The sequence below is a fragment of the Podarcis tiliguerta genome (genome assembly GCF_965153285.1).
Source record: "Podarcis tiliguerta genome assembly, chromosome: Z".
Classification (NCBI taxonomy): domain Eukaryota; kingdom Metazoa; phylum Chordata; class Lepidosauria; order Squamata; family Lacertidae; genus Podarcis; species Podarcis tiliguerta.
Window position 1 is genome coordinate 10,411,369 of NC_139553.1, and position 25,457 is coordinate 10,436,825.

Below are 25,457 nucleotides of genomic sequence, written 5' to 3' on the forward strand. Positions count from 1 at the left end.
TGATGTTTTATTCTGTTTTAATATTCTGTTGGGAGCTGCCCAGAGTGGCTGGGGAAACCCAGCCAGATGGGTGAGGTATAAATTAATAAATAAATATACATTTTTATTTATATTCCGCCCTCCCCAGGCAAAGCCATCCTCAGAGCAGCTAACAACAGTAAAAATAGCACAGTTTAAAATTAGGGAATTTTAAGATAGCAGGCTTGCACGAGCAGTGTTACTGAGTGTGAGAGATAGGGATTTTGCATGTTTATTTTTGAAGATGTTTGCTGCTGGTGTTAGACACCTACAAAGTAGGGATATGGGGAAAAGAACCTAACAAGAAAATCAGAAAAACAAGTCAGTGTTCCCTGGACTTAAATATCATAAACTCCCGCTGCAACAAAATCTTGCATTGTGGGCTACTGCTGTTCACTTTCCCAGTCACCTCTTCAAGAATACTCCATTCCAGCCCCTTCCAACTAGGTTTTCTGTTCCACTTGCAAATAATCAGCTAGCACTCTGTGCCCACTGAGGGCTGTTTTCCGGGTTTCCCCTCCTGTGTATTTATTTATTTATTTGTTTAATGAAATGTATATCTTGATTGTAAGAAAACCTCTGTGTTTTACTAAAATATAAAATAAGCATTAAAATTCTCCTTTAAAAACCCCAGGCGTTTGAAAATAATTCAAAAGACTATTAAAATCTGCAGTAGCTAAAAAGAAATAAAATACATGTAACCTATATGTCTCTGGATAGGCTTGCCTAAACAAAACTGTTTTAAGCAGGCACTGAAAAGAGTACAGCAAAAGTGTCAGTAGGCAGGGAATTCCAAGGTGTAGGTGCTGCCGTGCTGCTGCTACAAACCATGCATTCCACAAAGCCTTCTGATTACCTTCCTTTTTGTGCATGGACGGTGCTGTCTTGGTTGTATAAGTGACAGCACTCGTACCTGGAGATCAGAAATACAGACAATGCTGAGAAATCCAGTTATAAGAAGAAATAAAGACTTGTGAGTCTAACGGTCTGCTTGCAAGGCAATCCCTTCAATGGCTTCCACTTCAGGCTCATCTGCAGACAGCAGGTTCACGTTAACATTTTATTTATTTTGTTACAAACAAAAATAGACCTGACTTCAAATTTATGAGCAGGGCAGTTGCCCAAAAAGGCAGGTAGGGGATAATATAGTGTGCAGGTGAATCAGAACCTGAGCATATGAATGATAAACTGAAAAGAAAAATGAAAAACCCTGAGTAGAGTAAGATAAGGCCACCAGACATCCCCATTTCCTGGGGACAGCCCCCGTATTTACAAATCAGTCCCCATACAAAATCCATTGAAGTTGAAAATATATTTCTCTGGGATGCAGCTCAATATGATTGGAAGAGTTACAGCCCTACTCTAGCACCCTCTAGCTGTCAAGGGTTTAGAAGACGTACTCTGCTCATTGGCAAGTTAGGATGCAGGATTATTGTGGAACTGCCAGATTTAACTGCCAAGTTAAAAGCAGCACTTTCACTTTTCCAATATAAAGCTGTTTCATTTTTTGAAGAATGCCAGTCTGGTTCCGTCTTACTAATATACTGTTCCTCTTTCATAGGGCTCTGTCAATTTTAAGTTTGGAGTACTTTATGCCAAAGATGGACAGCTAACAGATGACGAGATGTTCAGCAATGGTGAGTCTGAAGATTGATTTCTATCTGAACTGAAGTGGGTGGGGAAATGTCTGTGTTTATGCCATTGTGCTGATCTTGGTTTAGATCTAGAACAGTGCTGGCCAGCTTTGTTGGTCTGGAGCACTGGATACTACCTGGCTGAACTGCTTAGAGATGCTATGCCATCTCCCTCCAAACAGGAGGGGAAATCTGATTCCCTAAAAAAAAACAAAGGTTGGCGAGTTCCCTTCCCGAAGCAAAAGAAGAGAATTTCCCCAGGCACCACCTGAAACATCCTCTCCTGTTATTTCACAATAACTGCAATAGCCTATGCAATAGCTAATGTGGTGTCTTCCAGGTGATGTTTGACTCCAATTCCCATCAGCCCCAGCCAGCATGGGCAAAGGTAGGGAAGATGGGAGTTGTAGTCTCCTGGTGCGCATTTTGTATTACGTGGCAGCATAAGCAGAAAGAGAGTCCTCTGCTTTGAAAAGTTTACGCTCTTAACTTTTGTCAGATAGAGAATATGGTGTGGAGTGTAAATTGCACCCATAGCAACCATACATATTTGCCTTCCCTTTTTGTAAGGTACTTCCATACCCAGTGATTCTTTGAGCCAGCCAGGGACATATCTCAGTAGTAGAGCATCTGCTTTGCATGTGTAAGTCCCTGGTTGCCTTAAATCCTGAAGAGCCACGGCCAATCATTGTAGACAATATTGAACTAGATTGACAAATAATCTTGGTATAAGGCAGCTTCCTACATTCCTGTGAATGCTCAGATTTAAGTGAAATCCAGGGCTGATTTCTTTTTGTTACCATATTTCTCTGCTCATCAACATTATGTTGGCTCACAGAACAAAGAGTAGTGTGTTAAAGATGCAATACAATAAATATGCAATAATTAAAAGCAGCCTTAAAACCTTCCTTTTCTAGCAACTCAGATTAAAAGATGCTTTAAAGGCCTGGGTGCCTTCACCTGACACATTAAAAATGGAAAAAATGAAACTCTGTGCCCTACCCAGGGTGTCACCAACTATGAAGGCCCTCTCACTAGCAGCCACTTTTCCTGTGCAGTTGTAGCTCCGCTGTTCAATTGTGGAAGGCTTAAATGAAAGAGGTAGTGGAGGCTGATCCATTAAGGCAAATGGGGCACTGTCCCACTATCCTCAGTCTGCCCTCAGCCAGCTCCCCCCTGCCTGCCTTCTTACTTGCAACCAGTTTTGGGAGTGGCCCTGCCCTACCAGCTTCTACCTCCTTAGTCTCAGTGTTTCCCTTGTAGAAGTCAGCAGGGAGGAGGATGGCAGGGGACTAGACCAGAATTAGTTGGCGCTGCCTCTCATTGGCTCTGGTGCCACCACCACCTATGGGTGGTCTCTTTGCCTTGTGCTCTACCAGTCCCAATGGGTACCAGGCATCACTTGAAAGAGGGATACAAATATGCATGGTTGCAGTTTTCAGTTCTTTAACTCTGCCACCCACAGCTGCTCCAGAGTCCCTGGATCGTTCAAACCAGTGTCCTTCAACCTTGAGTCCACAGATGGGGTTTTTTAAGACTACAGCTCCTATCAACCCATTAGCTAAGCCTGTGGTCAGGGACGATGGAATTTGTAGTCAAGTTTTGAAAAGCCCTGTTTTAAAAGATTCTGCCTATTCCACATATACATTTATAATTCCCATCTACAGTTCCTTTAACAGTCAATCCCTTTTCCCATGGAATGCTGGGAGCAGTAGATCTGTGAAGGCAACAGGGTTGTTTCCTAACAACTCTCAGCACCCTTGAGAAGCTGCAGTTTCCAGGATTCTTTGAGGGGAATATTGCTTTAAATGTGCGGTGTGGATGCAGCCACTCTTGCTTATAATACTCTATCAAGTACACACTGGTGGCGCCACATTCATAACAATCGTAAATCTGCCCCCTGGCTGGACTTTCCCACAGAAAAAACAAGTTGCACTTCCAGCGTAAACACACGCCCTTCTCTCCAGCTTCTTCTTAAGCTATTCTCCCAAGCAGCAGATAAAATAAAAGGGATAGCCAGTTTCTTGGGAACTCTTGCTATCCCCCACCCTCAAGCACCCTCTGCCTCCTCCTGCTTCCCAGAGCATCTCTATCCATGTGACCTGGAGGTTTGTTTTCACCTCCTGTCTCTGAACAACGGCTGCAAAATATTTCAATGTCGGGCCGAGAACATTTTGTGTTTGTATGACTAAAAGCTCTGGCAGGCTCTTAATGCCTTGGTTATATTTGCAAAGCCAGCTTGACATATTTGTGTTCTCAACAGCCAAAGGGGGGAGCGGGAGAGAAAATACCAAAAGCTTTCCATCTTCCTTGCCCTTGTCTCCTGCCCCGCCGCCACCAAAATTGCCTTAGTCTCATTCCTCATGACTGTTTTGTCTTGGTCTCAAGGTGGACTTCTCCAACCTTTTTAAGATACAGTGGTACCTTGGGTTACAGACGCTTCAGGTTACAGACGCTTCAGGTTACAGACTCTGCTAACCCAGAAATAGTACCTTGGGTTAAGAACTTTGCTTCTGGATGAGAACAGAAATCGTGCTCCGGCGGCGCGGCCGCAGTGGGAGGCCCCATTAGCTAAAGTGGTACCTCAGGTTAAGAATAGTTTCAGGTTAAGAATGGACCTCCAGAACAAATTAAGTTCTTAACCCGAGGTACCACTGTACTTGAAATATGGGATCCGCATGAACTACATTTAGCATGTACCACATCTGACTTTTTCTTTCTTTGCTGTTTCGTACACACAGGTTTAGAAGTGTTATGGTTCTCGGGGTCAAATGAAGCATGATGTTAAATGTGTCCATGCATTTAATGCCCAGATTTTATTTAAATCTCTCACCTCTTTCTCATCCCGTTGTCTCTTCCCACTATCTTATTGCCCCCCCCCCGCCCAATCTGCAGAAGCTGGCAGCGAAAGCTTTCAGAGGTTATTGAGTCTCTTGGGGGACACCATTACTTTGAAGGGCTGGACCGGCTACAGAGGAGGACTGGACACCAAAAGTAAGGTTTCATTGGAGGCAATTAGAATCATACCCAGATTCCAAGATATGTTGGCAGATCCAGAACATATCTTGTAATGCATGAAAATGCACCCATATTCTTCTCTAGTTACTTGCTTTGTGTTCTCCTATTGGCCTTTGCAACTCAAATGTCTTGGCTCCACTTCTGTTTCAGCCCAGCATGTTGGCTAGGCACCTACATTTCTGCTTTTTAAGTCCCAATTAAACATTTTGATGTGCTCAACCTTTTGGTGGCATTGAATCTCTGATGGTTTTTACCCATCATTTGTTTGCTCTTCTCTTCGCTGCTGTTTTCTGTTCCATTGTTTATTTTTATTGCAATCCGTTTGTTGTAAGTGGCTTCAGGCGTATTAGCAGGAGGACGGTGATAAAGGCTCCTCCAGTCAACCTATGTATTGAACATCCTGATTTGTTTGCACAAAGCTTACGCAGAGGTTGGATTATATCCTACTTTTCTTCTGATTTGCTTATGGGGAGGTTATACAACAATGTGTATTTTGTCCTGCATTCATACTGATCCTCTTGTAGAGTGACTAAACCCCTTCCCAGCAAGCTTTCATTTGTTCCACACTTTTTAATGCATTTCCTCATCACTTTCCTAACCACAAAAGGTCAGTTTCCTTTTTTATAATGGATGTATTATGCTAGAATGACAGAGCACTGTAATCCACTTTAACTGGGCAAACCTAAATTTCCTTGTATCCCTTCCTCAAAATATGGGTGGTCTAGAGGTACCCTGAATATAGCAATGGTCCAATGGGAAAGGATGGAGTATAGGAGTCCCTAAACTCCATATCACCCCACTGAAAGCCAGTGCTCCTTCCCTTTCTTTTGCAGATGACACCACAGGCATTTTTTCCATCTACACTGTCTACCAAGGGCACGAGATAATGTTCCACGTCTCAACCATGCTTCCATATTCTAAAGAGAACAAACAGCAAGTATGTGGTTTCCCTATTGATTTTTCTTGGTTAGACCACAAGCCACCGTCAAAGGAAGGAAAACACAGCAGCACTTCCAGGATGCACATTTTGGAAAAGTTTATGTGGAAGGCCAGTTCTGGATACTCTGTTTTAAATGAGGACACTGACGAGTTGGAGTCTGTTCAAGAGGAGGGTAGCCAGGATGGCAAGGGGTTTGGTGACCCAAAAGAACTGGGTGTGCTTAAGCAGTGGAAGAGGAGGTTAAGGGGAGACACAGGCCACAGCATACACATTAAAGCACTTTGAACAGCCACTAAGTGAAGTTAGTTAAGTGTACTGAGAGTTGATAGGAGACCCCTGTTTCCCTCCCAGAGCTACAATTCCCAGAGTCGTTCAACAATAAATCCTTTTCCACAGAAAAGTTTGGAAATCTTAGCTGCGTAAAAGGAATAGGGGTTTCGTAACAATTCTCAGCACCCTTAGCAAGTTTCAGCTCCTGGCGTTCTTTGGGGGCTCCCTGAATTCCATGACTGTTTAAAGTGGTATCATAGTTCTCTAAAGGTGTGGTGTGGATGTGGCCCCTTCAAATATCTGAAGGGGCATCCTTGTTCTCTGGTAGCTCCGGATAGGAAGAGTAGGACCAACAGATGGAAGCTCCCAGGAATACTGGTGGCTGTTGCCCATTGGGACTGGCAGGGCAGAAGGCAGGGAGGCCAACCGAAGGTAGAGCCAGGGCTAATGGCAGGCAGAGCCAACTAATTCTACCTCCTCCCTGCTGACTTCTATAAGGAGCAGTACTGAAACTGAGGAGGAGGTTAATTAGTGCCATTCCCCTGGACTGGTTGTAAATAGGAAGGGGGGGGGGGGGCTGGCTGGCTGGCTGGGAGAAGACTATTGTTGGTGGAGCAGGGCTCCGTTTGCCTTAGTGGGCCTCTGCCAGAAAAGCAGGTTTTGGTTAAACGTTAGAAGAAACCTCCTTATGGCAAGAGCTGTCTGACAGCGGGGGAGGCTGGTCCAGGCGGTGGTGGCCTCTCTTTCTCTGTATTTAAATCAGAGGCTGGAACTTCATCCTGCAGTGCAGCCCTCCCTGGAGGGTTGGACTGGATTACGTCCAAGGCCCTTTCCAGGCCTGTGGCCCAAATCTTAAGATAAGTTGACTATTTCCCCATCTCTTCTTCCCTTCAACATTTCCCACCCCCAAACTCCAAACATACCCAGTTCTCTGCAACCATTCCTCAGAGCCAACTAACCAGGTCCCACAGCCATCAAGGCTATGTTTCCCCCCCCCCCCACTGCCCTTCTGGATTCTATAAAGGAGGAGGGCCTTCCTTCTGAAAGACAGTTCCTGGGGCCTCCCAGATCACATTGTTACAAGTTAGAATTTTGCACCCCGATTGTTCAGATTGCATTTCACTCACTGTTCAAAGGCGTTGAAAACATGAACTGTCAGAGCTGGCAAGTTGAACCAAAAGATTCCCTTCTTTTGGTCCATTTCAAATTGAACATGAGACTCATGTGAATATTTTACAGAGGACTTAGTGGGGGTTGTTTTACACAGGTTTCATGAAGCCATGAATATCTCTTTTTGTTGTTGTTGTTGTTTACAGGTGGAAAGGAAACGGCATATCGGGAACGACATTGTCACCATTGTGTTCCAAGAAGGAGAAGAATCCTCTCCAGCCTTTAAGCCATCCATGATCCGCTCCCACTTTACACGTATCTTTCGCCACTCCCTTTCCGCTTCCTTAATTTTGTAAAATCAACTTGTTTTCCTTTTTTTCAGATTTAACTAAGGAGCTCAGCTCCACTCATGGGTCAGGGCTTCTGAGCATGTTGGAATATATTTTCCAAGCTTAAATATTAACAGGCCTGAGTTTCTTAGGGTCTCGATGCACACGTGATATTTGACTATGTTTTGTATTACATATCCAAACTAGAAGTGTACAGATTTCAGGGTCTTTTCTCCTATAAATTGAAGGCTGCTGCAAAATTAGAATTAAAGAATTCTGAGCCCAGTAATTTGTTTGGGCTTGTACAAGTAAGTTATATGCAGAACAGACCCACTGAAATTATTGGAGCTAAGTTGGTCATGTACATGAATTTCAATAGATCTAACTTTGGATACATAAGAAAAGTCGTGCTGGATCAAGCCATCCTGTTTTTCCAAGTGACCAAACAGATGCCTGTAGGAAGCTTGCAAGCCCTATGCTCTCCTTTCTAGCAACTGGTATTTAGAGACATACTGCCTCCAATTATGGAGGCAGAACATTCAACCCTTTGAGTACCAGAAATGGATGGAGCCCATGGTTTTTCCACGCATAAATCCACTTCCGGTTATCACCAAGCCTAATCAGGGTTAAGGCAACAAACCACAGTTAAGCATTGACTACACTTGCATCCCACAATGAGCCAGAACTGCTGATTTATCACAGTTTACTATGAATGAACAATGTGCTGGGGCATGCTTCCTGATCATTTCTGCTTCACCCCTCCCTTCCCCTAGCCTTGACTCCTCATCATCTCCAAACCGGAGGTTATAATTTGCTGCTCCTTCACAAGCTGCAAAAGTAAACCAGCAACAAGCGATGGCTTAAGGTTGGCTAGCAATCGTGACTTGGGAGAAAGGAACCACAAACCCTGGTTTCGATATAACAGGAAGCCGTGGCACCATGGATTATTTATCCTGCCTGTGCCTGGGAAGGAGTGAAGTGGGAATGATCAGCAGTATGTATCAGCATACTACTCATTCATGTGTACTATGATGAGCCAAAAACCCTGGCTTAGCATGTGTGTACATTCTCTCTGCGTCAGGTATTGCTGCTTTTCCAACAATATGAACTGCCCTGTGGTTCCTGTGATAAAAAGATATTCCAATATGTTCCTGTGCTTGATCTTTTAGTTCCCCCTGCTTTCCCTCCCCTCCTTGTTATTTATGTCAACACAAATGGGGGGGGGAGCATTATCAAGAAACAAGTGGTTTCCATTGGCGTGGGAGTAATGGATTGAGCTCCTTAACTGATGCTGCAGATATTTTTGCCTTAGTGAGATATAATACGCAAAGTGATAGTTACAGGTGGGTGTCAACTGCAGACAAACCGTTCATTTCGTTAATTTGATATGACATGTTATGACTTTAGCTTTATGTAATATTGGTGAAAATGCACAGGGAGAGGGGGACGTCTGAGACTAAAAAGCACAAGCGTAATTTTATGGAAAGAAAAGAAGGAAGAAACCTCAATGTGCTCATGTTTCAGGCTTACAGACTCTCCCAGGGGTGTGTGGACATGGGGTCCCTTCTCAGACCTATTTTGAATGTCAGGAACATGTAAAGTAGGAAGAGAAGTTGTTTCTGAGAATGTACAGAGTGCATTTTGGTTGTGACCAGCTAACAGCAGCCTGCATTATCTATGGGCTCCTTTGTGAGGAAGGACAGGATATAAACTGAATTCAAGAGGGCCCCCCTGCTGATATTAACACCCAAGAGAGTCTGTAGGGGAAATTGGATGGATGAAAGGTAAGCCCTAAGCTGTAGAATTACCTCCCCACAGAGGTGTATCTGGCACATTTCATTGCATAGCTTTTGTTGTATGTTGAAAGTGTTTCTTTCCCCCTGGCCTTCGACAACTGAGGTGTATGCCTTTAGAACATGGGTAGGCAAACTAAGGCCCGGGGGCCGGATCTGGACCAATCGCCTTCTCATTCTGGCCTGCGGACGGTCCGGGAATCAGCGTGTTTTTACATGAGTAGAATGTGTCCTTTTATTTAAAATGCATCTCTGGGTTATTTGTGGGGCCTGCCTGATGTTTTTACATGAGTAGAATGTGTGCTTTTATTTAAAATGCATCTCGGGGTTATTTGTGGGGCATAGGAATTTGTTCATATTTTTTTTGTTCTTCAAAATATAGTCCGGCCCCCCACAAGGTATGAGGAGCAGTGGACCGGCACCCTGCTGAAAAAGTTTGCTGACCTCTGCTTTAGAACCTACCATACTCATCTGAATAAAATCAGTTTAAATAAATTGCAAGCCTGTTTCTTATATTGTTGTAACCTGTCCTGGGACCTTATGTTGAAAGGCAGGCAAGAAATCCAATTAGTAATGATGATGATGAAAATAATAATGAAGCCTATGGTTTTAGTGCTTTAGTGCTGCAATAACTTGGGAAAGAACCCCATTGAACTTCTGAGTAGATGTGCCTAGGATTGCACAGTAAATCTCCTCCCCAAGTGTAACAAAGCTGCCCCCCACACCCCAAGTATGTATGTATGTAATTGCATTATTTCCCATTCATCTCGTTGTCTTATATTATACGTCCCCTTCTCTCTTTTGGCTTCCTTTCTGTTGAAGTTAGACTGTAAGCTCCTTGTGGGTAGAGACTTCTTACTTTGCTTCTGTGCCAGAAGTATCCACATAGCACTGTAATCTGATTACTATTACGTCACACCCAAAGTGTCTCTACACCTTGCTAGAAGTGCTTGGAGAGGGGATGAGTTGAATTTTATGAATTTTTGGTTAGAGGCATGTAGCATTTGGAATAAAACCATGTCCTGCCCCAAATATCTGATGTGCCCTTTTCCCTAGGCTGAAAATCTTTTCGGAAGAAAGCGTACCTCTCTTTGGGCCTCCTCTTCCATCCCCACCAGTGTTTACGGACCACCAAGAATTCAGGGACTTCTTGCTGGTGAAATGTAAGCTGGATACGCCATTTTCAGATCAAAGAGGTCCTTGTATTAAGGCATTTAGACTGCCACCCTGGACACATTTAGGAACATAGGAAGCTGCCTTACACCACATCAGACCACATCTATCTCAGTAGTGCCTACTCTGACTTGCAGTGGCTCCCTGGGGTTTCGGGCAGGGAATCTTTCCCGGCTCTCCCTGGAGATGCCAGGGATTGAACCTGGTACCCTTTGCACTGCACTGCACTGCTGAGCTGCAGCCCTTCCCACGTAGAATCGTAGAATTGTAGAGTTGGAAGGACCCCACAGGTCATCTAGTCCAACCCCTGGCAGTGCAGGAATCCCAAAGCTCAGTTCCCTATCCAGTTTGAAAGGACTTTGCTTAGCTTTGCAAATGTGCTAGAATAAACCCCCTTTGACACAGTGGAGCATAATTATCAGGGCCAAACTGAATATGACTTTTCATAAGAACATTTTTTAAAAAACAACAACAACCCAACAATAATCTTTAATACAGTGGATGCTCGGGTTGCGAACATGATCCATGTGGGATGCACGTTCGCAACCCCCAGTGTTTGCAACCCACGTCTGCACATGCACCGGTTGCGATTCGGTGCTTCTGCGCATGCGCAAAGTGCGATTTAGCACTTCTGTGCATGCGCAACCACCAAAACCCAGAAGTAACCCGTTCTGGTACTCCTGGGTTTCAGCGATCCACAACCCGAAAATATGCAACCTGAAGCGGCTGTAACCCAAGGTATGACTGTAGTTACAAAATGCCCAAAATGTTCTAAGTGCTATACATATAGGAGCCCAGCCTCTGTGTCATAGTACATAACATGCCCTGCATGGTATGTGACATGTCTTCTTTCTGTTTCCGTTGCCTTACAGTGATCAATGGGGAGAAAGCCACCTTGGAAACTCCGACATTTGCTCAGAAGCGGCAGCGTACTTTGGACATGCTGATCCGCTCTTTATACCAGGACCTCATGCCTGACATGCACAAGGTAAGCTCCGCCTCTTCTGTGGAACCTCAAAAAAAAGATTCTTGTGAAAGATGGTGGGGGCTGATCCAATACCTCTGCCTTTCTTCTTCTTATTCTTCTTATTCTTCTTCTTCTTCTTATGCCTGAGATCTATGCGGTGCCAGCTCCCTCTCTCCCTATGCTTCCAAGAGCATATGTCCATCATGATTTCTTTATTTTGGTCATGCTGGCATACGACAAAACTTTGGAAGCCAGCATTTAAATTCAAGGTTAAAATTCATAACTTGCATAGGAATTTCACTTGAGGTTTTTTGTCTGTGGTGTTCATAAGAAGAGCCTCTTCTGATATTGGACGAATGGACCAGGGCCGTCTTTAGCAGATGTGGGTGCAAATATCCACCCAGCACCCCCAAATTACCACGGATAGTGTTGGGGTGGCCGTAGCCATGCACTGCCAGCCATGGGGGGGGTTGCAACTCTCCCCCATGCCACTGCGGGAGAGCGATCCCCGCAGAGGTTTGGGAGTGACGTGGGAGGAGATGTCAGGAGTTCAGCCTACACTCAAGTAGGACCCTGGCAGAGACACATGTCTGACTGGCATGTTCCCTCCCTCCTGGAGTTTGCAGAGTTGCTGCCGTCTATTACGCAACTGCGCAAACTGTGCGGATCCCTTAGTGTGCCGGTGTCGGTTGGCATCGGTCACTGTGATGTTTGGGCTGAAGAAAGCTTATGAAGCTCCTGGACGATCAACCAGGAGGGAGGGAACACGCCAGTCGGGCATGTGTCTCTGCAGCTTCCTTTCCAAGCCTCCTCGGGAGGAGAGCGATCCCCGCAGAGGCTTGGGAGGGAAGCTGCGTGCCTGCCAGCCTTACGGTTGGCGGGGCGCATCTGGCGGGCGTGCAGGGAAAGGGGAGGCTGCCAGTAAAGCTGCGCAGCTCCCCCACTTGCTGGGGCGCCCCTGAGAGGCCGGTGCCCTGGTGCGATGCACCACTAAGCCCTATGGAAAAGATGGCTCTGGAAGGGACATAAGAAGCTGCCTTAAAATGAGTCAGACTCATTGGTCTATCTGGCTCAGTATTGTCTACACTGATTGGCAGCAGCTCTCCAGAGTTTTAGGCCTATAGGAGATGGCAGGGAAGGGCCGTAGCTTAGCAGTGGAGCTTATTGTCTGCATGAGGAAGGTCCTGGGTTCAGTCCCCAACATCTTGGCTTAAAAGGACCATGTAGCAAGTAATAGGAAAGACTCTATGCCAGAAACCCTGGAAAGCAGCTGCCAGTCAGAGTAAGTGGATAGACAAAAATATATAGCATCTCCTGGTGTTCTTAATGCTCAGAACACTCATGTGATACCGTCTTCCTTGGACCACACTGTCGGAAGACAGTATAGTCTTCCTCAGACTATAAGGCTTTGGAACGTGTTTGAACGCCTCCCTATGTCAAGAAAGCCCTTCCAAATGGAAAACTATCATGTTGCACAGAATTAAATTAAAAAATGCCCCCCAGGATGACAGACAGTTCGGTAAAACTCTGTTATTGTTGTTGTTGTTGTTGTTGTTGTTGTTGTTTTGCTTTCGTTTAGAACATGCTGAACAGGAGATCCTTCAGTGATGTCTTGCCTGAGTCCCCAAAATCAGCCCGGAAGAAAGAGGAGGCCCGACAAGCTGAATTTGTCCGTCTTGGCCAGGTATGGTTCCTGAGTATTTGGGATTTGTGTTTCGCTGTGGCTACTTGAGGTCTTTGATCAGCTAAACAGGCTGGGCAGTGCAATATGCACCAGTGAACTGTCTCTGACTCTCACACATCCAGGCTGTGAACACAACACACACTGCTTCACAGAGTTACAGTTACCAACACCCTTAGCGAACTACAATTCCCAGGATTCTTTGGGGGGAGAAATGTGCTTCAAAGGTATGGTGTGTGGACACAGCCTCCCTACGTTTCTCTCTTTCTGTTCATTTCTTTCTCATAGGATGTGTATAGAATTTATTTTGTATTTTTTAAAAAAGATTTTTTATTAAAAGATTTTCAAATATGCATTTCCACATTAAAATCTTTCATTATACCAATACAATCAGTGACTTTCCTCCTTCCCCTTCCAAGACTCCTTTAATTTAGCCACAACTCCTACATATTCTTGTATATCAATTAGTTCAATTTCTCCCCCTTTTTATATCCCTTTTAGATATGTTATACTCAGTCCATTTTGGGGCTATCAAGATCCACGCTGCTGTTGTTGCATACATAAATAGATTTTTCTGACACCTGGGTACCTCCGTCTGAACCATTCCTAACAGGAATGCCTCTGGGTTTTTGGGAAAAGTTATTTTAAAATGGACACGGGTGGCGCTGTGGGTTAAACCACAGAGCCTAGGACTTGCCGATCAGAAGGTCGGCGGTTCGAATCCCTGCGACGGTGTGAGCTCCCGTTGCTCGGTCCCTGCTCCTGCCAACCTAGCAGTTCGAAAGCACATCAGAGTGCAAGTAGATAAATAGGTAGAGCTCTGGCGGGAAGGTAAACGGCGTTTCCGTGCACTGCTCTGGTTCACCAGAAGCGGCTTAGTCATGCTGGCCACATGACCCGGAAGCTGTACGCCGGCTCCCTCGGCCAGTAAAGCGAGATGAGCGCCACAACTGCAGAGTCGATCACCACTGGACCTAATGGTCAGGGGTCCCTTTACCTATTTTAAAATAGAATTTATTTTGTAAGGCAGCACGTAAGTATAATAAACCAGGAGTGGTTTTTCAGCCTGAGGGCCACATTCCCTTCTGAACAACCTTCCAAGTACCACATGACAGTGGTGGGCAGAGCAAGAGGCTAAAATGGGTGGAGTAACCACTGTAACTTTTACCTTTGCACAGTTCTATAGTTTCTCCACACACCCCGTTGCATCTTCCATCCTGGCAAGTAAGAGACATACTTATCGGAATTCAGTGACACTTTATAGGCAGGCGAAAGCATGCTAGGCATGAAGGAAGGCCGATGAAGTATGTGGCCTGCGGAGAGTTACAAGGGAGAGATAGAGAAGCCAAGAGGGCCACATTCAGCTCCTGGGCCTGAGCTTCTCCTGTAGTAAATAAGCAAGTAACAACTTTCAAAAGCACCCCACAGCCCTGAATAAGTTGCCAACTCTCAATAAGCTGTAGGAAATACAATGGGACCCTTGTCAAGATAATTCTTCAGGGCGATTGAGAGCTTTTGTTGATCATACTCAAAGAAGAGACATTGAAATCAATATACTTGATGCCATTAATTTAACTGGATATCCCTTGAAAGACCCCAGTCCAGAGCAGTTTGTAAATATAGGTGTGCCCTGCAGGGGGGGAGATTCCAGGTAACAACGGGAACAGGAATAATGGTCTAGAAACACCTATAAGTACATCAGAAGAAATATTCCCTACAAGAAAAGCAGGTGCTACTGACCCTGTATAATATCATATTTGATATTTTTTTACTTCAAAAAAATGGAGATGGACAGACCAAAATGAGTATCCTGCATATACATAGGTCAGAAACGAAAAGGGCTGCAACGACAACTCGGCAATGTCTGGTTTCCAGCATCAGGTTATATGTCACTAGCTGAACCTTGCAGTAAGGATGGAACTCTGCAGAGGCGAACAGGGTGATGTCTTGGCAACTGCTTCTACTTAGGGCTGTAAAATACATAATTTTTAAATATATATTTAACATTTTGTTACAAGTGCAATTTTCTGTTCAGATAATGTTCAAATTCCCATGCTTCCTCTGAAATTAAACCTATAGAAGTAATCAGTAGCGTCTATATTAAACGAAAAGTGAGAGAGAGCGTGTTTGCGTATAGACACGAAGGAGAAACCAACACACAAACACGCACACAGCTGATGCCACAGCAAAACCTGCTTTTGAAATGTGTTGTTTCTTTGTGTGTTTACGAGACGCTTTACAAAATAAATTCTCTAGACACTGTACAAATAAAAGGGGATAGAACAGAACAATAAAACTGCTGCAATGAAAAGACAATAAGCTCTGGGGGCAGGTACAAAGCCAGAACAGTAAAATACCATGTGCAGCACAGAACTTAAACAGGCATTAGATACAGAGAAAGAAAAGAAAAAAGCCAGCCAGCCATGTCACCAGATCTTAAATGGCCTGGGAGAGCAGCAAATGATAACATGATACTTCTGGAGATGAGGGTAGTTTACACTAAATTGGAGACATTGAAAGGGGATTAGACCCGATTCATGGAAGGCAAGGCTACCAATGGCTGCTATCCTTGATGGCTATGTTATGCCTCCGCAGTTGCACATCAGATCTCCTTTGCAAAGGCATCTGGTTGGGCAGTGTGAGAACAGGATTCTAGTGTAGGTGGCCCACTGGCCTAATCCAGCAGGTTCGTCTTATGTTCATAATAGTCAAAACTGGCTTTAGGTTTGAGGGGGTCTTTGGCAAAGTTCACATTAGTGCCCCTCATCCCCAGGTTGGAGGTTTTCCTGTCAGAGCATCACTCCAGAACACCGGATGGGGGGGCTTTATGTGGTGGTTTTCAGCTGCCAGGCATGGTGGGCCCAAGGCAGTACCTTTTGGTCCTGTCAGGGTCCTAGGATCCCAGCAGCTGTCCATGGGTGCTGGGTGCTGTTCTCCATCAACAGAAGTGGTGATGCCTCTGAACATCAGTTGCAGGAAACAGCGGGAGGGTTGTGTTCTTGCACTCAGGTTGTGCTTGTGGGCTTCCTGGGGGGGGGGAATCTCATTGCTCAGTATGAGAACAGGATAATGGACTAGAGGGGCCATTGGCCTAATCCAGCAGGTCTCTTGTGTTAATATGACACCAGACCTGCTCCCAGGCTCTTGACTGCAATTATATTTGCATCAGCCCTCTGTGGTGCTATGCATCTTTATTTTCACAGCTTTAAAGAAAACCCTGAAAAACGCGCAACACATTCTATCAACGCCAAATTGATTTCCTCTCACCCTTGGGAAAAAAACACACCAACAAATTAGCACACCAAATGTTCGAGAGAGGGAGAATATTACGTCAGGCGTACCAATAGAAATGAGAGCAAAATCCTGTTCAACAAAGGCAGCAGCATCAAGTCCAAATTGCAAGCAAGGGCAATTAACAGGGGATCAGTTGTAAAGAAAACCAGGTTGAAACAGGAAGGAATTAGCAGGCTCTGAGAGCTCACTGGCTTCTCCTTTGCAGAGGGAAGGAGAAAACACAGTGTCTGGGGATCAAATAGAAAGTGGGTCAGAAAAAGATCTGGATTTGGGTAGCCCTTTGTGGCCGCAGTTTGGTAGCCCTCTTTACAGCATGAAAGGAAGCAGCTTGCAAGTTCACAGTATCAGGAGAGGCCCTTCAACAGATAATGAGGCCCTGACTTTGATAAGAAAGATTATAGTGTTTCTTGTGGAGCATTCAAGTACCCTCTTAGCAGATTTGCCAAATATGTCATTTCGTGAAGTGTATCATTGTGTTCTTCCCAGAACCGCTGTACCTTTTACATGCTGAGATGGTTGCCATGGTGGTCTGGTGGGACTCTGTGCCCAGGACAGCATGAGATGTATTTGTCACAATAAGTATAATTAATTAATGGGATTTGCCTCCACGAGGTGTGCTGGTGGCCACTGGCTTTGATAGCTTTAAGCAAATTGTAGATAATTTTGATTATGGCTGTTAGCCATGATGGCAAGATTGAGCAGCTGCGGTCAGGGGCTGTCTTTGAATACCAGAAACTAGGGGTATGCAGAAAGGGAGAGTTGTTGCCTTCATACTTGTAGAGGGCATCAAAACAAAACATCCAAAAATGGAGATGTCCCCAAATGCACCATGGAAACAGGTAAATTGTCAGGCCCAGTCCACTTTGATCAAAGACTCTGATCAATATCAGAGTATTGATTGGGAAGGGGGGACATACTGCTTTGTTTTCGATCAGTGCATGTCCTATAACTTTCTGCTGAAATCATACAACTTTTAATACCACAAATATTTTGGTTTATTTTTTGCCCTCCTATCATTGTGCCATAGGGCAGGAGTACCCCTCTAGATAGCAATAATGTGGTAACTTTGGGGAAGCTTTGCACTACAGCCAATAAAGCAGAATGCCGTGTGGATGGTCCAGTATAAACCTGTGATTAATGTATTATCATTACGTAATTGACATGTTGTTGAATACACCGGGGGGGGGGGCAGCCTTGATGTTCCTTATGGAAGAGTGTTTCTTCACTGTACCATGCAGATAACATATGTGAAACGCACTCCATATGGAGGCCGGCATGTAAGTAAATCCGTCTTTACAGTCTCACACCCTCTCACTTTATAAAGGAAAGGGTCATAGCTCACTTGGTGAAGGCAAAATAAGTCTCTGGTATTCTAGTTAATGGGATCTGCAGTAGAAAGGCGGTAGAGACAGGGAATCACCTGAGACCCATGAGAGTTGCTGCCAGTCAAGACTGACTCCATATAAGGCAGATTTATATGTTCATATTCTCCTCTCTCTCTCTCTCTCTCTCTCTCTCTCTTGTGTGTATTTTTTTTTAAGGCACTCAAACTCAAAACCATTGTGAGAGGCGATGCCCCAGCTATTCTGGCTTCCACGAGCCTCTGTAAAAAGGAGGTGAGTGAATGGTTAACAGGTAATTCTTCAGGGGAGGATCAGAGGCGAGTTAGCTCAAGAGCCTGGAATGGTTTCTGATTGCTGTGGATAATAGGTTTGTGCTTAGAAGCAAACCACAGTGTAAAATAGAGGTTTCAAAAATACATAAATATGCATGATTTAGACAGGTCACATTAGTTACATTTTATTTTCATTTATATTATTCTTAGCATGGGGTACACCCAGCCTTGGCGTTTCTTTTTTTATCCTCAGCTAACTGAGGGATTTCTGCTTCCCTAAGGGATGCAAAGCAACCTCTTGACCTCAGCTCTGTAGATCAGTATGTTGTGACTCTAGTGCTTAGCACCCTTCCCTATTATGCTCACCAGTTCACGGTTCTCTTGTTCCACAGCCCTGGGAGTCCCAGTGCTTCTGCAGCAATTTCCCTCATGATGTTTTCTGCGCAGATTCCTGGGGCCAGTCACTGCTCGTCTCTACAGATGTTGGTGTCCTCCTCTTAGATGGTTGGTGGATGACCCTGTGATTGTTAGCATGTGCTGACCTGGTTGCCTTACATTCCTCTACCCCCAATTGATTTCTGTAATGTAGCTTATGTGGGGCTTCCTTCATATCTGGCCTGAAAGCAGCTAGTGAGGCCAGACTCCTCACGGGAGCAGGCTGCTGGTTATATGTTACCACTCTGCTGAGAGGGTTGCCCTGGTTGTCAATTTGCCACCAAGCCAGGTTGTAGGTACTTGGGTTAATTCACAGAGCCCTAAATCACTTTGGCCCAAAGTATTAATGACCGTTTGATCCCTTATGCTTCCCCACCATCACTAAGAACTTCTGAGGAGGCACTTTTGGTGGTTCTCCATGCCCCTGACACTCAGTTTGCCCTTGCTGAGCATTGAGCCTTTAGGTTTGGCAGGCCCTGCCCTGTGGAGCAGCCTGCCAGTAGAGGTTTAGCAGGAATAATCTCTGCCTCCTTTTAGATGGCACGTACAATGGTGCTATTTAGAAAGGCCTTTGAAATCTGAATATTATTGTAACCAGCCCATATATATGGATTTCCCCTTGATGTTTTGATCTGAGCCTTGACACAGAGTCTCTTGAATTTTTCCTTCCAGATGGGCAGCCTCCCATCCCAGTGTTTGATAAAACTTTACAGATCAAACAGATGCATGTATTGGAAACTCTGGACCTTCTCATTACTAGAGCGGACAAAGGTAAGGCACGTAAGCCTGTCTGGGAGGAAATTTCATTTCCCTGGGCAAGCTTTGTGGTAGAAGCATAACTGCTTCGCTGGAGGTATTTTAGCTTAGGCTGGATCTTCCAGGATCCTGCATTTATTTTAGATTATATTGTATCTACTGTTTTAACCTTCTGTAAGCCCTTTGAATGCAAAACTACATCTTGTGTCCAGTCTCTGGGTGCTGGGATTTGTTGAAGAAAGACGGCTGGATGGAATGTCCTGGATTGCCTGGGACTGTGGCTTGCAGTAGACAACAAAACAAACCATGACTGCCTTTGGTGCATAACACTTCAGAAACAACCCACAGCCTCCCTCCTTTTAGCTGTCTCCTACCTTTCATTACTCAAGAGGGCTGGCTCTTCCATCTTCAGCCTGTGGGTGCATTCTGCACACCAGCTTTCAGTTATTATATTTGTGTGTGTGTGTGTGTGTGTGTGTGTGTGTATACACACCTCCCAAAAACTTAAGCTAAAAAAATCAATGTTAAAAACAAGGACAGAACAACCTAAAATATACAAGTGTTTTGTCTAATTTATTTTTATCCCCTAGCATCAGATGTTCAGCATTAGACTGCTTCTGAAATTGGAAGTTCCATATATCCAGTGTGGCCAGTCATTGCGGGTAGATCTCTCTTGCAGGATCTGCCCCAGCTATCTTGATGTTGACTAGCAGGGGATATTCCCTACAAAACATACCAGATTACTATGTGTGTGCTTTTTAAAGAAACATTTGTGCCTGTAACATGTCTATTTGTGTGTCTCCCACCTGACAGGGAAGGACGCTCGCCTCCTGGTCTTCCGGCTGAGTGCCGTACGGAAAGGCATGGAATCCAAGCAAGCCAGAAGCAAGTGTGACTGCCGAGAGAACAAACTGGAGAAAACGAAAGGTGCTTATGGCAGGGGGTGGGGGAGCTTTTTCACCCTAGGGGTTACCTTCCCTTCGGGTAACCTCCTGGGGGGCCACATGCTGGAGGTAAAAGGAGGTGGGGCAACAAATATGCACTTTGCCTTTGCACAGTAGGCAAGTTTCTTCATGCACATGCACACCCACACCCACACCCCATACTATTCTCCACACAGCCAAGGAGTTTGAGTTCAGGGACACATTCCAACCTGATAAAAACATTCATTGAGGGTATGAAGCAGCGCTGGAGAGGGGTGTGGCCTGGGGAGAGTATGACGGTAGTGCTGAGATCAGGCAGTGGGTCCCAGCCATCCATCCAACCAACCAACCAGCTGAACGATGCTTTAAGGTTGTGAACATGTGAAACTGCCTTATCTTGGAGTCATCTGGCCTACTATTGTTGGCGGCTTTCTAGTGTTGGTGGCTTCCCCATCCTTGACGCCCTCTTTATATGGGGAATCTGGGGGTTTGAACCTGGGAATGTGTTGTCTGTAGGCGGAGTATGTGCTCTTATCATTGACCTAGGTGCCTGTCCTTGCATTACAGAGTTTTCCTGTAAGAACACCCCTGCATTAAAGCAGGTTGATTTCAGGTGTCAGGGGACAGCAGCACAGCTTAAGCCAATAGTTTTGGGTAGGTGAATGAGTGGAAACTACAAACTGAATTTCTTCCCCCTCCTCAGTCTCTAGTCAAGCTCAAGTCCCACACGGACCACAGCATGGCACTGAGTCTCTGGAGAAGGGTCATAGGTCAGTGGTGCAGAGTTTGTTCTGGGAGAGGCCCTTTTCTGAAATCCTGGACCACAGCTGCCAGTCAGCAAAGACAGTGCTTGTCTAAATTGTCCAATAGTCTGACTCAGTATAAGGCAGGTTCCTACGTCAATGCAGCTGGGCAGTGATGCCTTCTGTCCCTTTGCAAGAAACAGCTAGATGTGGTGGTGCTAAAACATTTCTCCTGTGACCCAGAGCATGATCCGCTGTGGTCAGTTTGCAGCTCTCCTCTCCCATTCCTCTGAGCCAGGCTTTCCTTTGGGACATTTCTCAGAGCTGTTCTTGACACACACACTCAACTGAACCTTTGTTGCCCAGGCTGCCATCTGTATGCCATCAACACCCACCACAGCAATGAGCTACGGATTGTTGCATCCATCCGGAACAAGCTGCTTCTCATCACCAGGAAGTTCAAGCAGTGGGAGGGTCTGAACAGTGGTCTCCCGTTGTCGCCTCAGTCAGAGTCCCCAGTTGAAGAATTCCAGTACATCCGGGTAGGTTTGAGGTAAAGCACCGGCAAACTACCACCGTCCACACATGCCTCCTCCTCCTTGGGTACCTGGCGGAAAACTCTAAGCTGCCCCTTTAAGCCTAGGAGCTGATCCAGTCTTCCTGATCTTTAAAAATCCTTCAGAGAGGCCATGGGGCCCACGATCAAGAGGTGAAACTTTGGCCTTCCCAGTGTTATTGGGACTTCCAACTCCCACCATCCCTGAGCACACTGGCCAGCCCATCAGCACCTGGAGGGCCACAGATTTCCCCACCCTTGCCATAAAAGCAGCAACAGTTTAAAATTACAGACCAGTGGGAGGAAGGTGTCACCAAGCCTTTTGAGCCAATGGATGCATTTGGAATGCTGAGAAAGTTCTTTGGGCGCGAGTCACTTAATGGGTTGCTGTGGAGGCATGGCATAAGGGTTTCCATATCTTTAGAAAAATGCAGAAAAGGAGGACCATAAAATGGTGCAGGCACACAGACACTATTCAGCCATCCCATCAATGGGAAAAGGCACCTACATCAGCCACCACCATGCTCACTCACAGAGAGAGAAGTTTTCCACACCTCAGCTCAGGTTTTAGGGGGGTGTTCAGTGTAGGAGAGGCCAAGCCAATGCAAGCAGGAACTGAGTAGGGGGAGCAAGCAGCCCTTCATCTATTGCAGATTTTTGAGGGAATATTTACCAAGACCTCTCACAGACACCAGAGAGGGTCCTGATGGGATGGGCAAACTGGCCTCCATGGGTGCTGCATTGGCAACCTGTGTTCTGGACCAACAAACCTTCAGTTCAGAGCAGCTTGGAATAGCCAAGTCTTCATTTGACCCTAACCAGAGAGGGCACCAGACACACATCCAGCAAGAGGGAGTTCCACATTGACAGGGCACACTGATAGGGCACAGAGGCCTCATTTCTAGGGCCTACCAGCTTGATGGATCTTCATAGCAGGTCTGTGGGCAAAGCCTCCATGGCTGATCTGTGCATGCAAATCAGCCTTTATCGTGCTCTTCTAACTTTAGATACCTTTTTTATTAACTAAAATGTTAAAAATGCAAATGATTTATTGTGAGAGGTTCTGCAATCTCTGTTGTTGTATTGGTTACCCTTTTCTGTACCTGAGATCCTCAAGAAGTCTGAATTTGGTGTCCTGCATCTCTGTTCGTGCACACACACAATACCTCTAATGCAGCATTGTTTGGGGATTGCAGGAGATCTGCTTGTCTGACCCCCCTGTTGTCATGACATTGGTGGACGGGCCCACGGGGGAAAATGACAACCTGATTTGCGTCGCCTACCGGCACCAGTTTGACTTGATCAATGAGAGCACGGGCGAATCCTACAGACTGCACCATGTTGACTCGAGCAGGGTAGGTTCACTGGGTGTCACAACGGTTTGCTGAAGCTGCTGTCCCTCGTTTCCTTCGAAAGGGTCTCAGCCTGCCCAAGCAAAAATGCAGTTGATCTCAGGATCAGGGTCACCTCCTGCACTACACCTGATGTCTACTGTCAACCTGATTCAGTTGATTAAAAAGGCAACCCTAGGTGATAAATCAGTCAAAATGAAATGAAATGAAATACTTTTGTCCTGTTACTTCCTGTGATTTTTTTGTACTGTCAAGATCACTGGGATTTCTAAACGTGTTTAACTTGGGCTGGGTTATGCTCCCTGTGCCAGAAAACCAAAATGTATAAAACTTCTGCAGTTGTTTACTTAGGCTTTGAATTAGAAGTGTATGTAAAACAATTAGATTAAATTACAGACTAGATGCAGGTGCCAGAATTTAGAAATGTTTGGTGGGAATGGGATGGGAAGCGGGAGGTGGGACTTCTCATTTTTCTCCTGATACGAAACCGCTGAATTGTTCTCAAAGAGTTCGTAGGAAGCTCAGCCTCCAGCCTGCCCACTACCCTTGCCCGTTATCATTGCAGGTTAATTTTGTTGCAGCTATTGATGTGTATGAAGATGGAGAAGCTGGCCTGCTCTTGTGCTATAACTGTAAGTACTGTTCACTCGCTCTGTCCAGGGAGACGGTCTGGGGTCTGTCTATGGTTCCGTCTTGCATCAGTGCAGAACGGACATTTAAGGAGTAAAAGACTTGCTTCGCACAGGAGAGGCAGTGAGGTAGAATAGGGACTGCTAGAGCTGAAGAGAAACACCCTCTGCTGGCAGTCAGGAAACCAATGGTAGTTGTGGTGTTTACATGCACGTGCTTACGTGTGCACTTGAAAGCAGGGAGGCCTACCTGTGGAAATCAGAAGATGTTATTGAGATGATGTAACTTCAAGAATTTGCTTACTTTCCTCCCATTCCTTTTTTCCTTTTGCATAATGTCTGTTGGATTATGAACCTGCAGGCAGGGATTCTCTCATCTTTGATGCAAAACATAAAACAGTTGGAAAGCGTTTGGTGCTTTATAAATGATATTATCATATTTTATTTTTATAAGTGATATTATTAATGTTACTGTCATTTATAAAGTAGTAATAATAGTTCTACTAAGAGTACCTTGATTATGTTCTTGGATATAGCCCAATCATCATCCTTATCATATTTCATAGAATTACAGAATCATAAAGTTGGAAGGGATCCTGAGGGTCATCTAGTCCAACCCAATACAATGCAGGAATCTCAACTAATGCATCCATGACAGGTGGTCATCTTGCCATAGGACTGCCCCCATAGGCATGAAAAGCATTTCTTCTCTTGCACATATGCCCCACAATATATATCCACTGCACATCAATGATTGATAAATAAGATAAGATAAGATAATAAAACAGTTAAACAATTTTAATAGAATAAGGTTAACAGTAAACAGTTTGTTTGGAAAGGGGCAGAAGTAAGAGAAGAGAAAGACGGACTTGCTTTCCTGCTGGTTGCACATGTTCTTTGCATGAGCAGCACATGGTGGTGGGTGGGCAGCTGACAGGTGCATCAAAACAGCTGCCAGAAGCCGAAGTGAGTCTGGACTGATGCACTGGGCAGCCGCTAAGCCTTCTCTTCTCCATTAGCCTTATCCAAAACAAGGAGGGGCTCAAGTGGGTGGATGGTAGAATTCAGTAGATGGCCAACCTCCAAGTCTTGCCCTCCCTTTTCCACTAGAATAGGCAAATGAGCCCACACATAGTGGTAGTGGTGAACTTAGTCTATGCAGCTCGACTTGAAGGCAGGAAGACGAGGAATCTGGAAAGGTTTCTGCCTTCTGGCTACTTCGGCCATCACCCCACTTGCCAGTCCTCTGATTCTGGGTGAAGCTGATTTGAGCAAAAATCTCAGTTTCTTGTCAGTATATCTTATTGGCAAAGCAAAGCTAGGAACCTGGATGAGCAAAAGCCCTCTCACATGTGGACAAAGCAGAAGAGCAAGGAGAAAGCAAGCACCAAACTTCCATTTCATAGAACTGTAGAGTCGAAAGGGAGCCTCCTGGCATGTTACGGGCTGTTCAATGCAGGGTGCAACAGCAGCATCTCTGACAGATGGGCCATCCAGCCTCTGCTTAAAATACCACCTCCTGGGGCAGACTGTTCCACAGTGAAACAGCTGTTATCTTTAGGAAGATTCTCCTCGCATTTAGCCAAAATCTGCTTTCTTGCCATTTCTGTCTTCTATGCAGTGCTTTTTTTTTCTGGGGGTACGCAGGGGTACGCGTACCCCTAAACATTTTGAGAATCTAAGTTGGGCCTCATTATGGGGCAGTATTTCAATATGAGTAGGAAAATGAGAGTATCCCTAAACATTTTTTAAGGAAAAACAAGCACTGCTTCTATGTATTTGAAAACAGCTCTCCTCTCTCCCATGTTGAAGGTTGCCAACTCCACTGGTGACTCCCTGTGGCTTTGGCATCAACCAGATGCTCGAGCATAGAGTAGCTGAGGCCTTTCCCAGCGAAATGGTGAGGCTGCAACAGGAGAAAGCTTCACTCCTTCTAATTTTTGTGTTCCTGGCTGTTGTCACGGGAGCAGGGCCAGTGACATTGCTTGGCTGCCTTGTTTTTCTACATTTAGTGTCAAGGTTTCTTTATTTGCTTGAAGTTAACAGGGTCTCTTGTTACAGATGTCTGCTATTACCGCAAAGTGTGTCCCTTCAATGGGGGCTCGCCTTTGGTCCAGCCATCAGCATCTGACTTCCACTTCAGCTGGAACCAGGTTCCTTATGCCATTGGTAAGAAGAACCAGTTGCCTCCCCCTTTCCAATAAGTCTCTGCTGCTGTGTG

General features: G+C 45.3%; 1 protein-coding gene across 9 annotated transcripts in view; it reads left to right on the top strand.

Annotated features, from left to right (window-relative positions):
• GARNL3 (GTPase activating Rap/RanGAP domain like 3) overlaps positions 1-25,457 on the top strand; it is a 120,620-nt gene that overhangs the window by 81,084 nt on the left and 14,079 nt on the right. For all 9 annotated transcript variants that reach the window (XM_083424417.1, XM_083424421.1, XM_083424418.1 and 6 more), the window contains 16 exons: positions 1,580-1,655; positions 4,548-4,646; positions 5,504-5,607; positions 7,197-7,305; positions 8,617-8,662; positions 10,169-10,275; positions 11,158-11,273; positions 12,832-12,936; positions 17,769-17,843; positions 18,235-18,346; positions 18,950-19,048; positions 19,847-19,960; positions 21,066-21,241; positions 22,452-22,610; positions 23,173-23,239; positions 25,298-25,405. In XM_083424417.1, the coding sequence (XP_083280543.1) occupies positions 1,580-1,655; positions 4,548-4,646; positions 5,504-5,607; positions 7,197-7,305; positions 8,617-8,662; positions 10,169-10,275; positions 11,158-11,273; positions 12,832-12,936; positions 17,769-17,843; positions 18,235-18,346; positions 18,950-19,048; positions 19,847-19,960; positions 21,066-21,241; positions 22,452-22,610; positions 23,173-23,239; positions 25,298-25,405 (1,672 nt within the window). The remainder of the gene's footprint in view (positions 1-1,579; positions 1,656-4,547; positions 4,647-5,503; positions 5,608-7,196; positions 7,306-8,616; positions 8,663-10,168; positions 10,276-11,157; positions 11,274-12,831; positions 12,937-17,768; positions 17,844-18,234; positions 18,347-18,949; positions 19,049-19,846; positions 19,961-21,065; positions 21,242-22,451; positions 22,611-23,172; positions 23,240-25,297; positions 25,406-25,457) is intronic.